At 37.5% G+C, this 19,408-nt stretch overlaps 3 protein-coding genes across 4 annotated transcripts; 1 reads left to right on the forward strand and 2 right to left on the reverse strand.

Moving 5' to 3' along the window:
* Positions 1-5,341: 5,341 nt before the first annotated feature.
* LOC140981339 (probable trehalase) lies at positions 5,342-9,248 on the forward strand. 2 transcript variants are annotated; one of them, XM_073447711.1, is made up of 11 exons: positions 5,342-6,151; positions 6,752-6,871; positions 6,972-7,087; positions 7,203-7,303; positions 7,528-7,637; positions 7,788-7,860; positions 7,941-8,099; positions 8,195-8,297; positions 8,626-8,725; positions 8,823-9,036; positions 9,131-9,248. In XM_073447711.1, the coding sequence occupies exons 1-11, from the start codon at positions 5,544-5,546 to the stop codon at positions 9,215-9,217; spliced, it is 1,791 nt and encodes a 596-aa protein (XP_073303812.1). In that variant the 5' UTR covers positions 5,342-5,543; the 3' UTR covers positions 9,218-9,248. The 2 variants fall into 2 exon arrangements, with proteins under 2 accessions (XP_073303812.1, XP_073303813.1); XM_073447712.1 differs by having other exon boundaries at positions 5,344-6,151; positions 8,195-8,282.
* An 814-nt stretch (positions 9,249-10,062) lies between these two features.
* LOC140981227 (early nodulin-like protein 8) lies at positions 10,063-10,873 on the reverse strand. Its single transcript, XM_073447556.1, has 2 exons — positions 10,538-10,873; positions 10,063-10,448 (listed from the first exon to the last, which is right to left on the reverse strand). Exons 1-2 carry the CDS (start codon positions 10,737-10,739, stop codon positions 10,075-10,077), a joined length of 576 nt encoding a protein of 191 aa, XP_073303657.1. The 5' UTR covers positions 10,740-10,873; the 3' UTR covers positions 10,063-10,074.
* A 6,650-nt stretch (positions 10,874-17,523) lies between these two features.
* On the reverse strand, positions 17,524-18,777 carry LOC140980981 (uncharacterized). Its single transcript, XM_073447152.1, has one exon. It carries the CDS (start codon positions 18,707-18,709, stop codon positions 17,663-17,665), a length of 1,047 nt encoding a protein of 348 aa, XP_073303253.1. The 5' UTR covers positions 18,710-18,777; the 3' UTR covers positions 17,524-17,662.
* Between the last annotated feature and the right edge of the window lie 631 nt (positions 18,778-19,408).

A 19,408-nucleotide genomic window follows, 5' to 3' on the forward strand; every position in this document is an offset into this window, starting at 1 on the left:
CCTAGAATTTTCCAAGCCTCACACAGGGTGCTGGGGCGTTTCTTTTAGGCAACTCATCGCCTTCTCTGTTGTCTGGAAAATTCTCAAGTAACTTTTAGATGAAGGTTTGAATATGTTTTATTCTATCAAGTATTCTTCATCTTTCTTTTGCTTTATTTTTATTCATTAAGCCTAAAACATTCTAAAAATATCTAGATTAATGGAATTAATACATGAATGCACGTGATGTCGAAAGATAGTTTCCACAAAAAATCATTGCATCAGGAAACACAGAATTTTGGCGTTGAACGTTCTATTGGATTAATCGTGCATGGGTGAAAGTATTACTTAGATGGGTAACCTCCTGAAAGTTCTCGTGAAATAGTAAAAGTGGTCTCTAAGAGATATGCGAGAGCATCAGCAGATAGACATGCATCTCATTGCACTCACGAGCATAACAACGTGGCTCATTAGCATTCAAGTATGTGCACTTTGCGCTGCCACGATTATAAAAAAAATAAAGTTGTGTCTTAGCTAGCAACCATAACTTTTGGCCTAGTGGTAAGCGTTTGATCCTAAAAATTGATATCAGAACGAGGTCATGCTTTAAGTCTCTCAAAAAGCATATTTATATACTTCTTGGGATGAATATTAGGTTAAACATGCATGAGTGAGAGTAGTACCGATATGAGTAACCTCCTGGTAAGTGGTAAGTTATCATGCATCAAGCTGCTGACGTTGCGCATTTGATCTGATTAGCTTGGTGAGATGTAAAAGAGAGACGTCATACCTTAACGGCTAATATTGTATTTGCTAGGGACATGGCCGACGGTAAAAAAAATGGTAAAACTGATATCTGAGAGTTATGAGACAGCACCAGCAGATGTATACACACCTCCTCGTACTCATGGGCCTAACAGTACGACCCATTAACATCCAAGTTGATGGACTCAACATTGTCACGAATATAAAGAAATAAAGTATTGCCTTGACTAACAGCTATAACTTTTGGCCTAGTGCTAAGTGTTTGATCCTAACATCTTCCTTAGTAATTAGTATAACATTATCAGATTTACTAAGCCATGAAGTGCACATGATATCTTGAAATTCTTGGCGGTTTGTGTAAAACCAAACAATAGTATCAACATAAAAAATTTACTATCATTCGTTTTGGTTTTTCGGTTGTGTCCGTTTTGGTCATAGAGCATGTCTTGGCTTCAAGTGTTTCGTTGAGGTGCCTCATCCTACAATTACATAGGTGGCCTCTTTTTGAAGGGTATCCTATCATATTCCATATTTTACAAGCACATGTACCATTAAAACTACAAATTTATCCTCACTCCATTTGTGGAAAACATCTCTTTTTTTCTTAAGAATGAGAAGGGAGTAATTCCCAAGTATTAACACAAGTTTTCATAATTTAGTTTTCTCATTGAACGAAGATCTTTCGATCTCCAATCAACATTGAGATTCTACTATGAAAACTTTATTTTATAGTTTTAAAACACATTCATCTTGACAAGCTATATATTTGATATTTGTTCAAGGATTTCGTAAAAGGATCTGCTTAGTTATCCTTTGATTTGACATAATCAGTAGTGATAACTCCAATTGAGATCAATTGTCGCACATTATTGTTGATGAATGTGACGAGACTTACCATTGTACATACTGTTTTGTGCCCTTGCAATTGACGACTGACTGTCACAATGTATCATTATTGCAGACACTGATCTTGTCCAACGAGGAATATCCTCTAGGAAGTTGTGAAGACATTCTGCCTTTTTTGCAGTTGTATCTACTGCTATAAATTCAGATTTCATTATGGATCTAGTGATGCAATTTTGTTTTGATGACATCTAAGAGACTGTGTCACCACTAATGCTAAAAACATATCTACTAATGGATTTGGAGTTCTTGGTGTCAAAAATTCAATTTACATCATTATATCCTTCTAACACTGCAGATATTTAGTATAATGCAACAAATACTCTAATATATGTCTTAAATATTTAAGCACACTAGTCAAAGCTTTCCAATGAACTTCTCTTGGATTGCTTATGAATCGACTCAATTTATTTATTGCACATGCGATGTCCAGTCGAGTACAATTTGTGATATACATAAAGCTTCTAATAATTCTAGAGTATTCCCGTTAGGATACTGGTTCCCCGCGATTCTTATCCAAATGGACTATCATGTCCACAAGCGCATTCACTAGAGAAGAATCGTATGCATTGAAGTTCTTCAAGACTTAACTGGAATCGTCTTCTGAAATCATTTCAAGCATGTCAATGATATGAGAGAACATGGAAATCAAGATGATCAAATAATTGTAACGTGACTCCCAATGTGTATCTCCAGCACGTTTAAAGGTAGTTTATTGATTAAATTCCTGACCACTTGAAATCTAACCCTTCTCCGATGCCTCGAGAATAAAATCTGAATGTTTCTCTCGAAGAAGATCCAAACATTTGAAAGATGCTCCAACAATATTTACCACATCATCAATAACAAAAAAATTAGAAATCGGAAGACTTGGCCACAACTATAATAACTAATTGAAGCTGATGAACAAAATAATGTATGTAAAATGCATATGGGGTTTCCTTTAAAATGAGTGATTTTAGATCATTAAATTTACCTTGCATATTACTTGCTCCATCAAAACCTTGTCCTCTCAACATAGACATACTTAAATTATATCTTGAGGACATCTTATCAATGACAGCTTTAAGTGAGAGTGTTGTTGTAATGGTGACATGTTCATTCTCGATAAATTGTTCATTTACATGCCCATTAGTATCCACATAACGCATAACAACTGACATTTTCTCATTTGTTGATACATCACGAGATTCATCAACAAAAATAGATAACAATGAATCACCAACATCTATGATAATCACATTATTTTTTCAGTAGCACAAGCACTGACTATATCCATCTGAATATCAGTTGACGTTAACTTGCAATATCTAAAATATCGAGTTGGATAAAGTCACCTGGATTTAGAGAAAATTCGGCTCAGCCGTGACCCCGAAATGAATGCCTTTGTTGAAACAAAACTATGATACAATCAATTGAAGCATTGACATGGATATTGTATTCATTCACATTTGCTTTGGCTGTCTATGCAAAATTGATTGAATGTGCCCATCTTGATTAATCAAAGCATCACAATTCATTCGAGCTTTATAACGTTCACCATCATGCTGACCAACACGAAGATTTAAGATGTCTTTACCCTTCCAATTTGTGAATGTTTCGCTAAAAAAAGTCTCCCCTAATGTTTGTTTTCATTTAATTGTCTTGAAAATATAGCAATTCAAACAATATGCAATATCTTTTTCTATACTCTATTCCAATCAATCACCAAATTTCTTAAACTATGAAAGATTGAACCATCTTAATTGGCTTACTCCAAATTTTCGTTTTGGGAGTTCATAGCCTGAAGGTTGCCATGGACTTTTTGCAAATTCACTGTTTCGAACGTGATCTTTAAGGTTAGCATTATAAGAACAAATTGGAGACCTTAGTCCATGATATATCGATAATTGTGAAAAATCAAATTCTGCAACCCTAACATCTCCAATGTTTTGTTTTTCTGTTTCTAGATCGTTGATTTTTTAATGAAATAAAATGAATAAAAAATCAACACTAACAAAATATATTGATTTAAATTTATCGCATACTAACAAAATTACCCGGACTACATCCGACTATAGAAAACTCAAAAAGAAATATAATCAATATTGTTATGAATTTTAACTTGAATTGTTTCCACGATTCTCACTAACATAAATCCTATGCCAATAACTTAAAAAAAAAAATAAAGAGAATAATGAGACTTGAATAAACTAAGACATCCCAAAAAATACAAGTGAATAAATGGATTTCCAATGAATTTGAGTCAAATCATATCTAGCTTAATACTGTGCGAGCATAAAATCTCTGTGTCAGAAATTTCTCTCGAAAAATTACTTTGTCGTGTTAAAAATTAATCGACTAGATCTATTTTTACATACTTAAGTAAGAAGCTCGATCTAGAATCAAAGCAGAAAAATGATATGCATGCCTTGGGACTAGCCGGACGATGATCTTTGAAGTTGAAGGGGTGATTGTTGAAAGCCCAGTCTCGGGAGAGGTTTCATTCATGATGTGCAGCAGAAGTGTTTTAAGTTTGCCGAGATATTCATGATATTTGAATGCCCAAATTAAAAATAATAATAAAAAAAAAAATTGGTTTGGGCCATGGGGTGCTAGGATTTGAATTGTAAAAAAAAAATAGACTCGGTTTCACATTGGGCACATGGAAGGCTCTGCCCCTGTCTCTAACCATGGCTCGCTAGCTCTGAACCTGACTGATGTGCTCCTTCAGCAAAGAAGATTATAATTTCATTAGACACCGCTTTTTGNTATATGGATATCAGAATGATATATAACTCTAATATTTTGTAAAATTTGAGTCAAACGGTAGACGAAACAAAATCGAATAATTAATTAACGTCTAATTTTTCGTATATCCAAGTATGATATTTATCTCTCAATCCTTAGAACCAACAAAATTTATTAGGCAAAAACTTGTATGAGACGGTCTCACGGGTCATATTTTGTGAGACAGATATCTTATTTGGATCATCCATGAAAAAATATTATTTTTTATGTTAAAAGTATTACTTTTTATCGTGAATATCGATATGATTGACCCGTCTCACAGATAAAGATTCGTGACACTATCTCACAATAGACTACTCAATTTATTATATAGATAAATCTATCTAAAGTAATATATAGGAGTTTGAGCAGAGGAACGAGAGCGGGTGACAAAGAATGAGATACACGTCCAATTTCTAGCGTTGAATTTTTATATTAATCAATAGGTTATGACAAATGTTTCTTTTTCATTATACATCATTCAAAACTACTCGGTCAACACACGGAATATGGAAAGCCAGGCTTCAATTGGGACTTATCATAATCAATTTCTGCCTAATCCCAAGTTGTATTTTCAAATTTTAACCATCAATTAATTACAATTATGTTCAAATAATGATAACAAATCCTTGTGCATGAGATATCTGCCATATTTATATATAATTTTGATCATTTATATTATTAAATTTTAATTTTTATAATTTTAGTTATTTTATATTTGATGTTGATGTGACAATATCACGTTTTATGTGCGAAAACATAATTAAAATTATAAAATTGAAATATTTAATATAATAAATAATAAATGATAAAAATCTCAAATCATCCACGTATTGCAAAAATTACAATTTTAAGTAAATTATAATAATGAGTTAGAAAACAGCCAACTTTCTTTCCCCTCGTGGCAACCGAGCGCGCCGGCCTGTTTTGCTTGTATCTGTGTTGTTTCACCTCCCAAGTCATGCAAAGAAAAACCCATGTGCGCACAAAGATGTATAAAATATACATCACAATATAAAAGATTTATTTTTTTTTTTTCGAAATTGATGACAATATATAAATATATAGGAATCCATGTACATGAAGCTGTTGTTTTTCCAATTAACCCTTAAATTTGGAATCCGGAAATGGCTCAAAAAGCTTTACTGAATCCTGTAATCGCTCTGGTTTTCTCATTTACAGCGGTGCTGGTCATCATGGCCAGTTCTTTTGTCGCGGGGAAGGCGGCATGTAAGCCGACGGATCGGGGCCCTATAATCCCCACCACCCCATTAGTCACCTTTCTTGAACTTGTTCAAAAAACAGCGTATAAAACTTATGGGCACAAGGGATTTGATCCGAAGCTCTATGTAGACCTGTCGCTGAAGAATAATCTCTCAATCACAGTTCAAGAGTTTCACGAGCTTCCAAGGACGGAGAATGGTTCTGTCCCTGTAAAAGAATTGAATAGCTTTATTGAGGAACATTTCGGTGATGTGGAGGAGGATTTGATGCATGTGAATCCAGTCGACTTTGTTCCAGAGCCGAAAGACTTCTTGCCGAAGGTGAAGAGCCCGGAGATGAGAGCTTGGGCTTTAGAAGTCCATTCTCTTTGGAATAATTTGAGCAGGAAAGTTTCCAAAGGGGTTTTTCACAAGCCCGATTATCATACGTTGTTGCCGTTGAAGAGTCCGGTTATAATTCCTGGATCCAGGTTTCGAGAGGTTTATTACTGGGACTCTTATTGGGTGATAAGGTTTGTTTTTTGTTCTTGTTTGGCTTCTTTTTTTCCTTTCCTTCGGCCTTCTGGATTCCTATTTATCTGCGTTCACATACTTGAGGACTCATCTCGAACATGACGCAGCTGCAAGTCTTGCAATCAATGGCTAAACCAGAAAATATATAAGCGGGCATGACTTTAAAAAATAGAAAATTTTGATAAATTGGGAGGGATGGAGTATCCTTATGATGTATTATAATACTAGTACGAGGAAGGGGGAAAGACTCAGCTCTGCTATTCCCATCCTTCCTCCGCCAAAGATTGCTTCGAGTTGAAATGCAGTCAACTTTTAGAGTTGGGAATGATTCTTGGAGTATGGGAATATTCTGAAATACATAACTCGCAATATCGTTCTTTGTGTAACATTTAGTGATCACGCGTTCTGTTAACTTTTTTTATTCTACATCGAAATGCTCCAATGTTTTTATAATCTGATGAAATTGGTGAAGAATACAATATGGTTTGATTCAACTTCAAACTACTTTTCTTGATATCCATTTTGGTGCTTCCTTTTATTGTTCATCACGTGATTCCTTCTGTTGACATCACATTATTGATCGATATGGTTTGATGCAGGGGATTGTTAGCAAGTAAAATGTATGACACTGCAAAAGGGATTGTCTATAATCTTATTTCCCTTATAGATGAATTTGGTTACGTTCTGAATGGTGCAAGGGCATATTACACTAATAGGAGGTAAGGGCTATTTGCCTAAATTTGTTTCATGCTGTTACTACAAGTGAAAGCCACTCCATTTTCCGCAATGTAAAATTCCTCTATAATGTGCATTTGGCAGTCAACCTCCTCTCTTGAGTTCAATGGTCACGGATATATACAATCGGACAGGTGATAAGGAGTTGGCTGCAAAATCACTTCCTGCATTATTGAAGGAGCATGAGTTTTGGAATTCAGGTACCAAAATATCATTCTTTTGTAATTGATAGTATCTAATTGGTCGTCGGAATTTGCTTCTCAATATCAATTTCCGTAGTGTTTGTTCTTCATGATCCTTCATATTGTCATTAAGGGATTCATAAAGTGATCATTAAAGATGGTGAAGGTTCAAGTCACGCTTTAAGTCGGTATTATGCAATGTGGAACAAACCAAGGCCAGAGTCATCAACTACGGTATGAAGTTTTCCAACTAAAAATCTTGCTAAATTTGTGAACAACTATAGGACCGAGCTCTTACAAATATATAAATGTTATAGTTTGGTATAACTCATATCTTCGAACTGTAGAATAATGCAGACATCTCATTTTGATCGTTGAGCCATGAAAACAAAATTATAGGATGATGGGAGAGAAAATTTTGGTTCTTTAGTTCTCAAAAGTGTCTTTCACATCTGCAGGACCGGGAGACGGCTTCGAAGCTCTCTAATACTTGTGAAAAAAAGCAGCTTTACCGGGAGCTGGGATCAACTGCCGAATCTGGATGGGATTTCAGTACTAGATGGATGAGGTAGCTTAATTCCTCGTTGTTATCGGATATAATCTGGCATAAGATTCCAGTTTGAGATATATACCTAGAATCAATCAAACATGATCTATTCTATATTTAGCTTGTTGCATGTTATGATTGATGGTTTGATTCATCATATGATTTTTTTAGGAATGCGTTTGATCTAACAACATTAGCTACGACGTCAATTATACCTGTGGATTTGAACGCATTCATACTGAAGGTAAGATTTTGATAATTATGCATTCAATAACTTGTTTCTTCCAATGAATGCTTGATTTGTTCCATTTGTTTCCAACATAGATGGAACTCGACATATCGTCTCTGGCACACAGTATTGGAGATTCTGATACATCAGAACGCTTTAGAAATGCTTCGGAGGCTAGAAAGAAGGCCATAACTTCAATTCTCTGGAATGCCGAAATGGGACAGTGGGTTGACTACTGGTTGGGCAATTCAAATGTATAGAAGCTGGTGCCATGGAGACTGACTAGAGTTATATCCTATCTTGCTATCGGTTATCTTTCTGTTCTTGATCTTGGTTTTTGGGCTTTCAGGATGTTATTACATTGAATGGTTCGAGCCAGAAAAAGAAAATATTTGCCTCAAATTTTGTCCCCTTGTGGATCCAGCCGTTTGCTTCAGGTCTGGAATCTTCAGGTTTTGGCATATGATGATAACTTTATAATTTTTATGTGTTTAAAGATCATCCATTCCCATCTTATTTCTTGCTCAAAATATCTAGCGCAAAAAAGGCTGGATCTATCAGGAGGTCAAACAGTTGTAGTTGAATCTCCTTTAACTAAAACTAAGCTATACTCTGGCCTACTGCCTTTCATAATTAACTTTCTGTTCTGCCGATGCAAAACAAAATATCTCGTTATGTGTCTAAGTTACTAAACTTTGTTACTTCATTATTTTGTAACAGTAATTGAGTTTTGTGTATCAACGACCATAATTTTTTCTTTTATTTTATGCATATGTTTAGATGCTAAGATAGTGGATAAAGTTATTAGTAGTCTCCAGAATTCAGGGCTGGTTCATTCAGCTGGGATAGCAACTTCTTTGGCAAATTCAGGACAACAATGGTTACTCTCTCAATGGCTTCTACTTTTTTCCGAAAGCGATAACAATTGTTTCATGGCTTATGTAACCACTGAATTTGTGTGTATTGATGATAATCAGGGATTTTCCAAATGGTTGGGCACCACTTCAACACATGATTGTTGAAGGCCTTGTCAGGTGTGGATCCGAGAAAGCACTAGCTATTGCACAAGAAACTGCGGTGAAGTGGATCAGAACAAACTACGTAGCATTTAAGAAAACGGGAACGATGCATGAGAAATATGACATACGGAAATGTGGAGACATTGGAGGCGGTGGGGAATACGCACCCCAGGTAAGTCATATTTTGCCTTGGAGTCAAAGAGATCGAATACACTCAACACTTTGCGCTCTTCTTGGTGCTTAATTTGATCTGTTTTCATACACAGACAGGGTTTGGTTGGTCAAATGGAGTCGTGTTAGTGTTCTTGGAAGAATTTGGATGGCCTAAAGAACTAAAGCTTGACTGTCCATAAATTAGCATGGAAAGCAAAGACAACTCATGTGTTGGATTGAAGGGGCAAAATGCTGATTCGGGTAAAACCAATCCGGCTATGCAACAATGATTCAATCTCATGTTTCAAACTGGGGACACTATGATCCACTATTCAAATTTTAAGGTTGATTTTGTACCAAGAGAGGCTTGATTCCAAAGAACGGGTAAAATGTTATTACCAGCTATTGCTCATCCGTGTTCGAATATGCGGTAGGCCAAAGCCATGTTTATAAAAGTTGATGCACCCGCACCCGGTTTCAATTTTCACCGATTCATTTATATTATCGATTTAATGGCTCCATTGATTATGCTAAAGTTCTGATACTGAATCGAGATCATAGATCACACCTCTTGATTTTTTAAAAAATTTACCTTTGTGCATGCAACTCATTGAACATTTTTTGCGAAATATATATTTTACACAAAATTAAAATTCTAGTAATTAGTTTGAACACGTGCATAAATATTCGAGACGGCGCGATAGATGGAGTTGCAACTTTGCGGGGTAAATCATAATATTGTCGTTCGGGATTTTCACATTTTTTTGTGAAAAAAGAATTGGCCAGTGGGCCGTCTGTGTTCATGAATAAAAGGGGATTTCACAATACTTTTCGCAAAGAACAAAGGGACATTTATTTAAAATATACACAAACAAAGAATAAGAAGGCACGAAAAGAAGCAATAAAGGTATGAAAGTTTATTGTTTAAATTATTTTTTAAAAAAAAGTTTATTATTTAAATGGAAAAAAAGTACAGACTCAACGAGTCTCATTGTGCCGACAAATTAAATCCTCCAGAATCATTTTATAAATAAATAATTTAAAAAAAAAAACAAGATTAGAGCATATAACAAGAAATAATTGTAGCAGAAATCATGAACACAGGAATCTTGAAGAAGGACGAAGCAGAAGCCTGGACTGGAATGGAGCCAAAAACAGTAGGATAGGAGGGAGCGGCAGCAGCAGAATCAGGTCCCGGCGCCGATGAAACTGGATAAGATCCATTCCCGTATACAAAAATGTGAAGCTTCTGTGATTTTTCACAGTGGCCTTCAACTCCACTGATGAAGTAAAAATTTCCAGGCTTGGTGATATTGAACAAAGAGTTGCCATCGTTCATGTGCAAGATTGGATCTTTCAGACTGCAGCTAGAGTAGGATTCAACATCTCTGACTTGGATGACCGAATCTCGACTTGGAGGGTACAAGAAAACTGCCCAAAAAGAGAAGGAAAAAAAAAGAAAAAGAAACACGAATCAATCATCCCCAATATGTGTGTGATTCAAAATAGAATGTACTTACAGAGGGAGTCTCCCATCGTGAGATTGTGATATTTTGACCATCTGTTGTAGATTTGTGGATTTGAAGAAGTGGGTATCCCCCATGAATCTAAATCTCCAACTTTGTAGGTTTCACACCACACTTTTATTTGGATTGATACGAGAAAAATAAGGGAACAATACAAGAAACTAATGAATCTTGGAGGTTTTGTGAGATTAGCCATTGGTAAATCTGAAGCTAAAGAGAGGAGACACCGACCTCTCAGTTCAAATGAATAAATAAACAAGACCTCACATCGATCTCCTCTATTTTATTTTTCTTTGTTTATATGTAGTAAACAGTGAAGAAGATTATAGCTTTTTAAATATCTTATTATTCCCTCACCCAGAGTGCATTTGCATTGAACAAGTTTTAGGTCAAAAGCATTTTGTTAAGAAAATAAGTTCAAAAATAAAGCGCTCTTGCAAATTTTGTGTTTGATTGAGCTATTTTATATTAAAAATAAATTTAAAGGTTGAAAAGCCAAGAAAATTGTGGCTTATGGGTACATGTTTAGCTTCTTTTCGATTTTTTTTTTAAATTTACTTCATCTTAACATAAAATTTTTATTTTTTTCAAATTGCTCTAAAAAAACACCATGTTCATGAAATTTCTTTTTTAGCCAAATATTAGCATTGTTCCAATAAGTGCCGTCTAGGACGTCTAGCAAACGTTTAGTCGTTGTACGGTTGGTCGCCATCTCGATTTTTTAAAACCACCAAAACGTTCTCCTAATTTAATATATATAATTTTAAAAAAAATTAAAAATATTGTTCGACATATTTTTCAATCAATTTTTATTATATAAATAGATATAATCTATGATATCTATATTATTTTATTAAATTTGAGACACTTAGAGTAACTAAATTTGGTGTCATGATCTGTTTTAATAATTATATATATTAATAAAATATTAAAATTTTAATGTAAGTTATATATAGTTCAACATATATAATCATTGTTTCTTGGGGTTTAAGTTATAGGTTCAATTCTTGTTAAAATCATTTTTTTATTCTTTTATTTTTCATTTTATTTTTTATTTTATATATCAAAATATTACAGTGTAGTCCCTCACTATTTCTTATAATTATATTTTGATCTTCATTTAAATATAAATTAAATGAATTATAAAAAAATATTATACAAACACGCAATGCGTGCATCGGTGCACTAGTATGTCATTGATTTTGAGTTCGAATCCGATATATAGTAATTATTGAAGAAATAAAGAGATAAAGAAGAAAAATTAAATATTTAAATAAAAAAACCATCTAAACCGCCACTTAAACACCTAGACGTTGAGCGACTATCCGTTTGTCGCCTAACATTTTTTAGAACGAGTTAACCGAACCTCATAACTGTAACCATGTCACATGGTACAGAGAGATCCCTCGAAAAAGGTCGGTCGGTAATAGCTGGATACCATTTGTGTTAGTATTAAAATTGGCAGCTTGTCTCGACCATTTCCATACAGCGCATCGATACCTTCTGGAGAACTTCCATGTTCATAATTTCTGTTTACATTCTTTTTTCTTTTTTTTTTTAAAATTTTTGTGAAGAACTGACTGTAAAATCCTCGATTAACTTCATTCAGTCCCATTGAATTATGTATGACCAATATGCAGTTAACTGGTAAATGATACTACACGGTAAGTGATACGATACTAGAAGGTGGGAACCAACAAAGGCCAACGCGTATGAAAGGAGCACCGAGACAATTGGTGGATTTTATTAGCCATAAATAATAATAGAAGGAAATGTCAAGTCTCACTGTATATGCAAACAAATAATTTTGTAAAGAGTAGAAGAAAAACACGATTTTACTTGTAAAGCAATTAAAGCAACAAACTTGTACCAAAGTATAAATAGTGCAATAAAATGAAGGAAAAGAAGGACCACAATTATTGACTCCACTATCTGTTCTTCTTGTCTTTTTCTAATTTCTCTGCTCTCTCTACAAAGTCTCCTCACTAATTGTGTAACCGCTCGAGATCGAATCAAAGGAAGGGTGCTCTAACATTGGTGCTCTCGTCGTCAATGGCGGAAGGAACTAGGTTTGCTCGACTGGAGGAAAATCTCGCAAAGCTCGCTGCACTTCAGGAATCGCAGGCGATTCTTATTGAAAAACAGAATTTGAGTCTCGATTCTTTGACGACTTCAGTGAAAGAGCTTACCGTGGGATTACAAGCACTTGATGCTAAAGTTGAGCAGCAATGGAGACGGAATTCTTCGATGCCGATGTCGACTCCACCACCGCCTTCTGAGTTTCGATCGGACACTGCTCGTGAGCTTCCACAATTCTCTAAGTCGATGCGTGTGGATATTCCCCGGTTTTCTGGAGAAAATCCCTCAGCTTGGGTTGCGCGAATCCAGAGGTACTTTGATTACTACCAAACACCAGAACCTCAGCGATTAATCGTATCTTCTTTTCATTTGGATGGGGATGCTTTGGATTGGTTTGATTGGATGAGTCGAAATGGTTTGATTCACGGATGGTCAGAATTCTTAGTTGCGATCACCAAACGATTTGGTCCGTCCGAGTATGAGGATCATTTTGGGAAGCTTAGTAAGCTCACATAAACAGGAACTTTGGCTACCTATCAACGCCAATTCGAACAACTTGCTAACAATATTCTCGGAGTGCCTGAACATGTATTGATTAGTTGTTTTGTCTCGGGGTTACGTGGTGATATTCGGAAGGAAACCCAAATCTGTAGGCCACAATCATTAATTCAGGCTATGGGATTGGCTAAGTTGTATGATGATAAGTTTTCTGATTCCACGATATATTACCCTAGCGGGTGTGATAAGGCACCAACTGTTACTCACCGTTCAGTGTCAACAACAGCCGCGCTTCCCCCGCTACTTCCCAATCCACCGGGGCCAAAGAAACCTTACGCCATAAAAAAACTTACACCAGCGGAGATGTTTTCTCGACGAGAGAAGGGGCTGTGTTATAATTGTGATGAGAAATTTTTTATTGGTCATAAGTGCAAAGGACAATTGTTTTTGTTTGTAACAGCGGATGATGAGACAATCGAAGAAGGTGGCGTTCAGGAGGTATCTTTTAAGCAAACCTCTACGGTCCAGGAGCGTCAACTCCCTGAAATTAGTCTTCATGCCATGGCTGGTCAAGTTTGTCCTCGGACTTTACGACTTAAGGGTAAGATCTCGAGGGTGCCGGTGCAAACACTAGTTGATGGGGGGAGTACACACAATTTTATTCAAGAACGTCTTGTCAAGTTTTTGAAGATTCCTATTGTTGCTTCATCTCATTTTTCGGTTTTGATTGGCAACGGGGAGACAATGGAGTGTCGAGGGTACTGCCCGAAGACAATCATTCAACTGAATGATGAATCATTTGAGGTGGATTTTTATGTGTTACAGTTGCAGGGGGCCGAAGTGGTTTTAGGGGTACAATGGCTCCAGCTCTTGGGTCGCATTATTATGGACTATAAGCAGCTCTATATGGAGTTTTTGTATAATGGCAAATTGGTTCGCTTACAAGGCCAACCGTTATTACAAGTGGAGGAAGTCCAATCACATCAACTCCGACGTTTGACACAAACGGAGAGTATTGCCCAATGTTTTCAACTAATCGCTATGTCGGCTTCAGCTTCTGCTAGTACTCCCAGTCAGTCGATACCAGAGTCATTAGCACCTCTCCTACAGTCGTACCAGGATGTATTTATGGAACCGAACAGCTTGCCACCCCATCGCACTATTGATCACTCTATCCATTTACTCCCTCACGCCAAACCAGTCAATGTTAAGCCTTATAGATATGCTCACTCGCAAAAGGCTGAGATAGAAAAGCTTGTTACTGAAATGCTTGAATCGGGCATCATTCGCCATAGCCAAAGTCCTTTCTCATCCCCAGTTCTGTTGGTCAAAAAAAAAGATGGCACCTGGCGCTTTTGTGTGGATTATAGAGCCCTTAACCATGTCACAATTAAAGATAAGTTTCCTATCCCTACGATAGATGAACTCTTGGATGAATTACATGGTTCAACTATCTTTTCTAAGCTTGATTTACGAGCTGGCTATCATCAGATTCGTGTTAACCCCCTTGACATTCCCAAAACAGCCTTTCGCACCCATGACGGCCATTTTGAATTCCTTGTAATGCCGTTTGGCCTCACTAACGCCCCCGCCACTTTTCAAGCCTCCATGAATCTTATTTTCAAACCGTTTCTTCGTAGGTTTGTCATTGTATTCTTTGACGATATTTTGGTTTATAGTCAATCTTTTCCTGATCATCTTATTCATCTCACAACTGTCTTAAAATGCCTGCGGGATAACTCTTTTTTTGTTAAACAGTTCAAATGCTCTTTTGCCCAAACCTCTATTGATTACCTGGGGCATATCGTTTCTGCTCAGGGGGTTCAACCAGATTCCAAAAAAGTCATGGCTGTGCTTTCTTGGCCAATACCTAAGAATTTGAAGGCTTTGAGGGGGTTCTTAGGGCTTTCGGGGTTCTATAGAAAATTTGTTCGGGACTATGCCACTGTTGCTTATCCACTTACTGAGCTTTTGAAAAAAGATAATTTCACTTGGTCCCTAGCAGCCCAAAATTCTTTTGACCAGCTCAAACACGCTCTCGTTCATGCCCCTGTCTTGGCCTTACCAAATTTTTCTCTACCTTTTCAAATTCAAACAGATGCGTCGGGCGTGGGCATCGGGGCTGTTTTGTTGCAGCAGGATCATCCCATTGCTTATTTCAGCAAGAAACTTCCTTCACATTTGCGTAATGCTTCCACCTATGTCCGGGAGCTGTTCGCTGTTACCCAAGCTGTTCTTAAGTGGCGCCAATATCTATTGGGTCATCATTTTTCTATTTTAACCGATCACCATAGCCTCAAAGAAATATTAAACCAAGTTATCCACACTCCCGAGCAACAAAAATACCTCGTTAAACTCTTGGGGTATGATTTCGATATTGCATATCAATCGGGAAAAGCTAACATTGTGGCGGACGCTTTATCTCGAAAGTTCGAAACCGATCTCTCTTCTCATCAGAGCACGGCTCAAAATTTTTCTATATCCATGCCCACTTTCCAGTTCATTGAGCAACTTAAGAAGGAAGTGGTCACTGACCCTTATTATCATAACCTTCTTTCCACCCCTTCCACCTCGATACACACTCCTTTTTACAGCCGAGATGGGTTGGTCTATAAAGGCCATATGATTTGTCTCAGCCCTTCTTCACCCATTATCCCCAAAGTTTTGTTCGAATTCCATAACACACCGGTTGCGGGTCATGGAGGGGTGCGCAAGACGCTGGCTCGTATTGCTCCTGGGTTCTACTGGGAGAAGATGAAAGATGCTATTAGGCAGTATGTGGCAGAATGTGTTGTGTGTCAACAGACCAAATATTGCACGGACAAACCAGGTGGGTTATTACAACCATTACCGATTCCAATGAACGTGTGGGACGATATTTCTATGGATTTCATTACGGGGCTCCCTTCTTCCAATGGGTTTACTGTCATTCTGGTAGTGGTCGATCGACTTTCCAAATATGCGCATTTTGGCACCCTTAAGTCTGGTTTTACAGCCTCGACAGTGGCCTCCTTGTTTGTTGAAATTGTGGTCAAACATCATTCTTTTCCAAAGAGTATTGTTTCGGACCGAGACCCCATCTTTTTGAGCAAGTTCTGGACTGAATTGTTCAAGTTCAGTGGCACGTCCTTGGCTATGTCTAGTGCTTATCACCCACAAACGGATGGGCAGACGGAGGTCCTTAACCGGTGTTTGGAGCAATACTTGCGTGCATTTGTGATGCATCAACCTGCAAAGTGGTCTCGCTACTTGGTATGGGCAGAACTTTGTTATAACACCATGTTTCATTCTTCAATCAAAATGACACCTTTCGAAGCTATGTTTGGTAAGCCTCCACCCTCTATACCAGAGTATGTTTCTGGGTCTTCTTCTATTGAGGCTGCAGATGCGTTGTTACGGGATAGAGATGAGTTACTTTCCACTTTACGTGACAATCTGTCAAGGTCTCAAGAAAGAATGAAGTTCCACGCTGACAAACATCGCTCGGATAAGGTTTTCGAGGTGGGGCAATGGTGTTATGTAAAGCTACAGCCCCACAAACAATCTTCTCTTGGCAACCAGAAATTTACTAAGTTGAGCAAGCGATTTTATGGCCCTTTCAAGATCATCAAGCGTGTGGGGGTGGTGGCATACAAGTTGGATTTACCGATGGAGATCAAGATACATCCGGTTTTTCACATTTCCGCCCTTAAGTTTTGCCCGAATCCAGAGATGGTTCCCTCATTGTCACTGCCGATTACTGTCGCCAATAACCAACCCCTCTTGACTCAATTGGCAGTTTTAGATCATCGCAAAGTTCGTCTTCAGAATTCGTGGTCTTCGCAGGTATTAGTGCAGTGGTCGGGTCTACCGCTGGAAGAAACTTCATGGGAAGAATTAACTTCTTTTCGCCAACTATATCCGGATTTCCACCTTGAGGACAAGGTGAATTTTGAAGATGAAGGCAATGATACGATACTAGAAGGTGGGAACCAACAAAGGCCAACGCGTATGAAAGGAGCACCGAGACAATTGGTGGATTTTATTAGCCATAAATAATAATAGAAGGAAATGTCAAGTCTCACTGTATATGCAAACAAATAATTTTGTAAAGAGTAGAAGAAAAACACGATTTTACTTGTAAAGCAATTAAAGCAACAAACTTGTACAAAAGTATAAATAGTGCAATAAAATGAAGGAAAAGAAGGACCACAATTATTGACTCCACTATCAGTTCTTCTTGTCTTCTTCTAATTTCTCTGCTCTCTCTACAAAGTCTCCTCACTAATTGTGTAACCGCTCGAGATCGAATCAAAGGAAAGGTGCTCTAACAGTAAGATAGTACCATAGTTACAAATCCATCGTTGATCCAAATATATTGGATGCTATGGGGATTCATGTTTGCATATGTATGTAGAAAAAACTGGGACGACAAATCTACTGCGACAGATTGAACTCAACTTGCTAGTATTTAAAAGATACATAAAAGTCACCATTTCCTATTTCCAGAGAGGAATTAAAACCATCTAATATATAAGGAAAAATCGATACCAAGAAGGAAACTCATTCACTGAAGTATTTCTCATCTTCCTTCTTCTCTTTCTCCTTCTCCTCATTTTCCTCATCGTGCTTTCGTTTAGCAGCTTTCTTGAATTTCTTCACATCCTCCACCGCTGCACTTCTAAACAATCCAACATCCGCCGCCCCAGCTACCATGTGATACCCTCTCCGCTGCAACTCCTCTGCCCCGTCATGCGGCATCACGAAACCAGATAAATATGCTTTACCTGACTTGAGCACCGCCTTCTCTGCTCCCCGCATTGCTTCCTTCACCTTCTTGTGCCCTGGGTCCCATATATAACCCATGCTTGCGCTCAAGTCCAGCGGCCCCATCTGTATGCAATCAACGCCGTCCACTGCCGCGATTTCATCGATCTTCTTCACGCCATCTTCGCATTCCACCTGGCACATTATCAGCAACTCCTCTTCGTACTTGATTAGATACCCTTCGTTAATTCCGTAGCCCGAGGCCCGAACAATCGGGTGGGCAGACCCGCGGACGCCTTTAGGAGGAAATAGACAATACGAGACAGCTTTGCGGGCTGACTTGGCACTGTCAATCATGGGGAACATGATCCCTTGAGGACCGAGGTCAAGGGCTCTTTTGGCCCAGGCGGCAGAGGACTCTGGAAGGCGGAGGATGGCTGCGGTGTTGGTGGCGGCGAGGGCACGGAGGCAAGGAAGTGCATCGGAGATTCCTCCATGACCGTGCTCCATGTCCACAACGGCGAAGTCGTAGCCAGCCAAGCCGGCGATCTCGGCAAGGGTAGGCGAAAATGCGAGAAGGAAGATGCCATAAAGGGTTTCTCCTTTCTTGAGGCGGGCTTTGAGGGAATCCGTCGAAGAGTCCGTTTCGACGGCTATGGTAGAGGGAGCGGCGGCGAATTTGAAGTGTTTGAAATTCGGAATTAGGGATTTTGATGATGGAAATGTAAGGTGTTGAAATGTTGAGGAACTGGTTTTGGGATTTGCGAGTGGGTGAGAATTTCTGAGAGTTGAGAGCGAAGAAGAACAAAGAGAGGTGCGGAGCGGAGAAGATAAGAACGCCATTGTTAGTAAAAGTGAGTTCTTTGTGGATAATATCTCCCCACGAGCTTCAGTCTTGCCGGTTGGACTGTGTGAATCTAATCAGAGTCTTCATGACCAAATAATTTAATCAAAGAACAAATAATAATAATAATAATAATAATAATAATAATAATAACAAATAAATAAATAACATATGAACCAAACAAATTTGTCATGAAATCAAATTAAAATCGATTATTTCAATCAATAATTGAATTGTAAGAAAAAATTAAAATAACATGGTTTTTATCTTGTTTAATGTATTAATGTCGACCACCCACCTAAATATATATTTATTTCTTTAATTTCTGAGAAGTTATATATATTATTATTTTTTAACATGTGATAAATAAATATTTCAAATCAAATTCAATAAAACTAATGAGAAATATTTTTTTTCAAAATTCAGTAACTTTGTCTAAATCCTCATTCGCAAACAATTTTGCGACATGACAACATTTGAAAGATAACAACACTTACTTCATCAATATCTTTATCCAAGTTGTAATTTTATCCATATGTCCTTTGTTGGGGGTGGGGGTGGGGGATTGATCCCTTCACCTCATGTCCTTGGGTGACTCTGTCTGTTGTGAGAGAAGGGGTGGGGGTGGAAATTTAAGTCGGCGTAGAGTTTCAATACACGCAATGTCACCATCAATTTAACGGGGCATAATTTCACCT

This window comes from Primulina huaijiensis, chromosome 7, assembly GCF_012295235.1.
Source record: "Primulina huaijiensis isolate GDHJ02 chromosome 7, ASM1229523v2, whole genome shotgun sequence".
Taxonomy (NCBI): Eukaryota; Viridiplantae; Streptophyta; class Magnoliopsida; order Lamiales; family Gesneriaceae; genus Primulina; species Primulina huaijiensis.

What these genes read in the sequence shown, in the direction of transcription:
- LOC140981227 (XM_073447556.1), bottom strand. Translation starts at nt 10,739, where the DNA reads ATGGCTAATCTCACAAAACCTCCAAGATTCATTAGTTTCTTGTATTGT. An exon ending in CACGATGGGAGACTCCCTCT is followed by an intron (nt 10,449 to 10,537) that starts GTAAGTACATTC and finishes CTTTTTGGGCAG; the next exon opens with TTTTCTTGTACCCTCCAAGT.
- LOC140980981 (XM_073447152.1), bottom strand. Translation starts at nt 18,709, where the DNA reads ATGGCGTTCTTATCTTCTCCGCTCCGCACCTCTCTTTGTTCTTCTTCG.
- LOC140981339 (XM_073447711.1), top strand. Translation starts at nt 5,544, where the DNA reads ATGGCTCAAAAAGCTTTACTGAATCCTGTAATCGCTCTGGTTTTCTCA. An exon ending in TTCAGTACTAGATGGATGAG is followed by an intron (nt 7,638 to 7,787) that starts GTAGCTTAATTC and finishes TGATTTTTTTAG; the next exon opens with GAATGCGTTTGATCTAACAA. An exon ending in TTCAGGTCTGGAATCTTCAG is followed by an intron (nt 8,298 to 8,625) that starts GTTTTGGCATAT and finishes GCATATGTTTAG; the next exon opens with ATGCTAAGATAGTGGATAAA.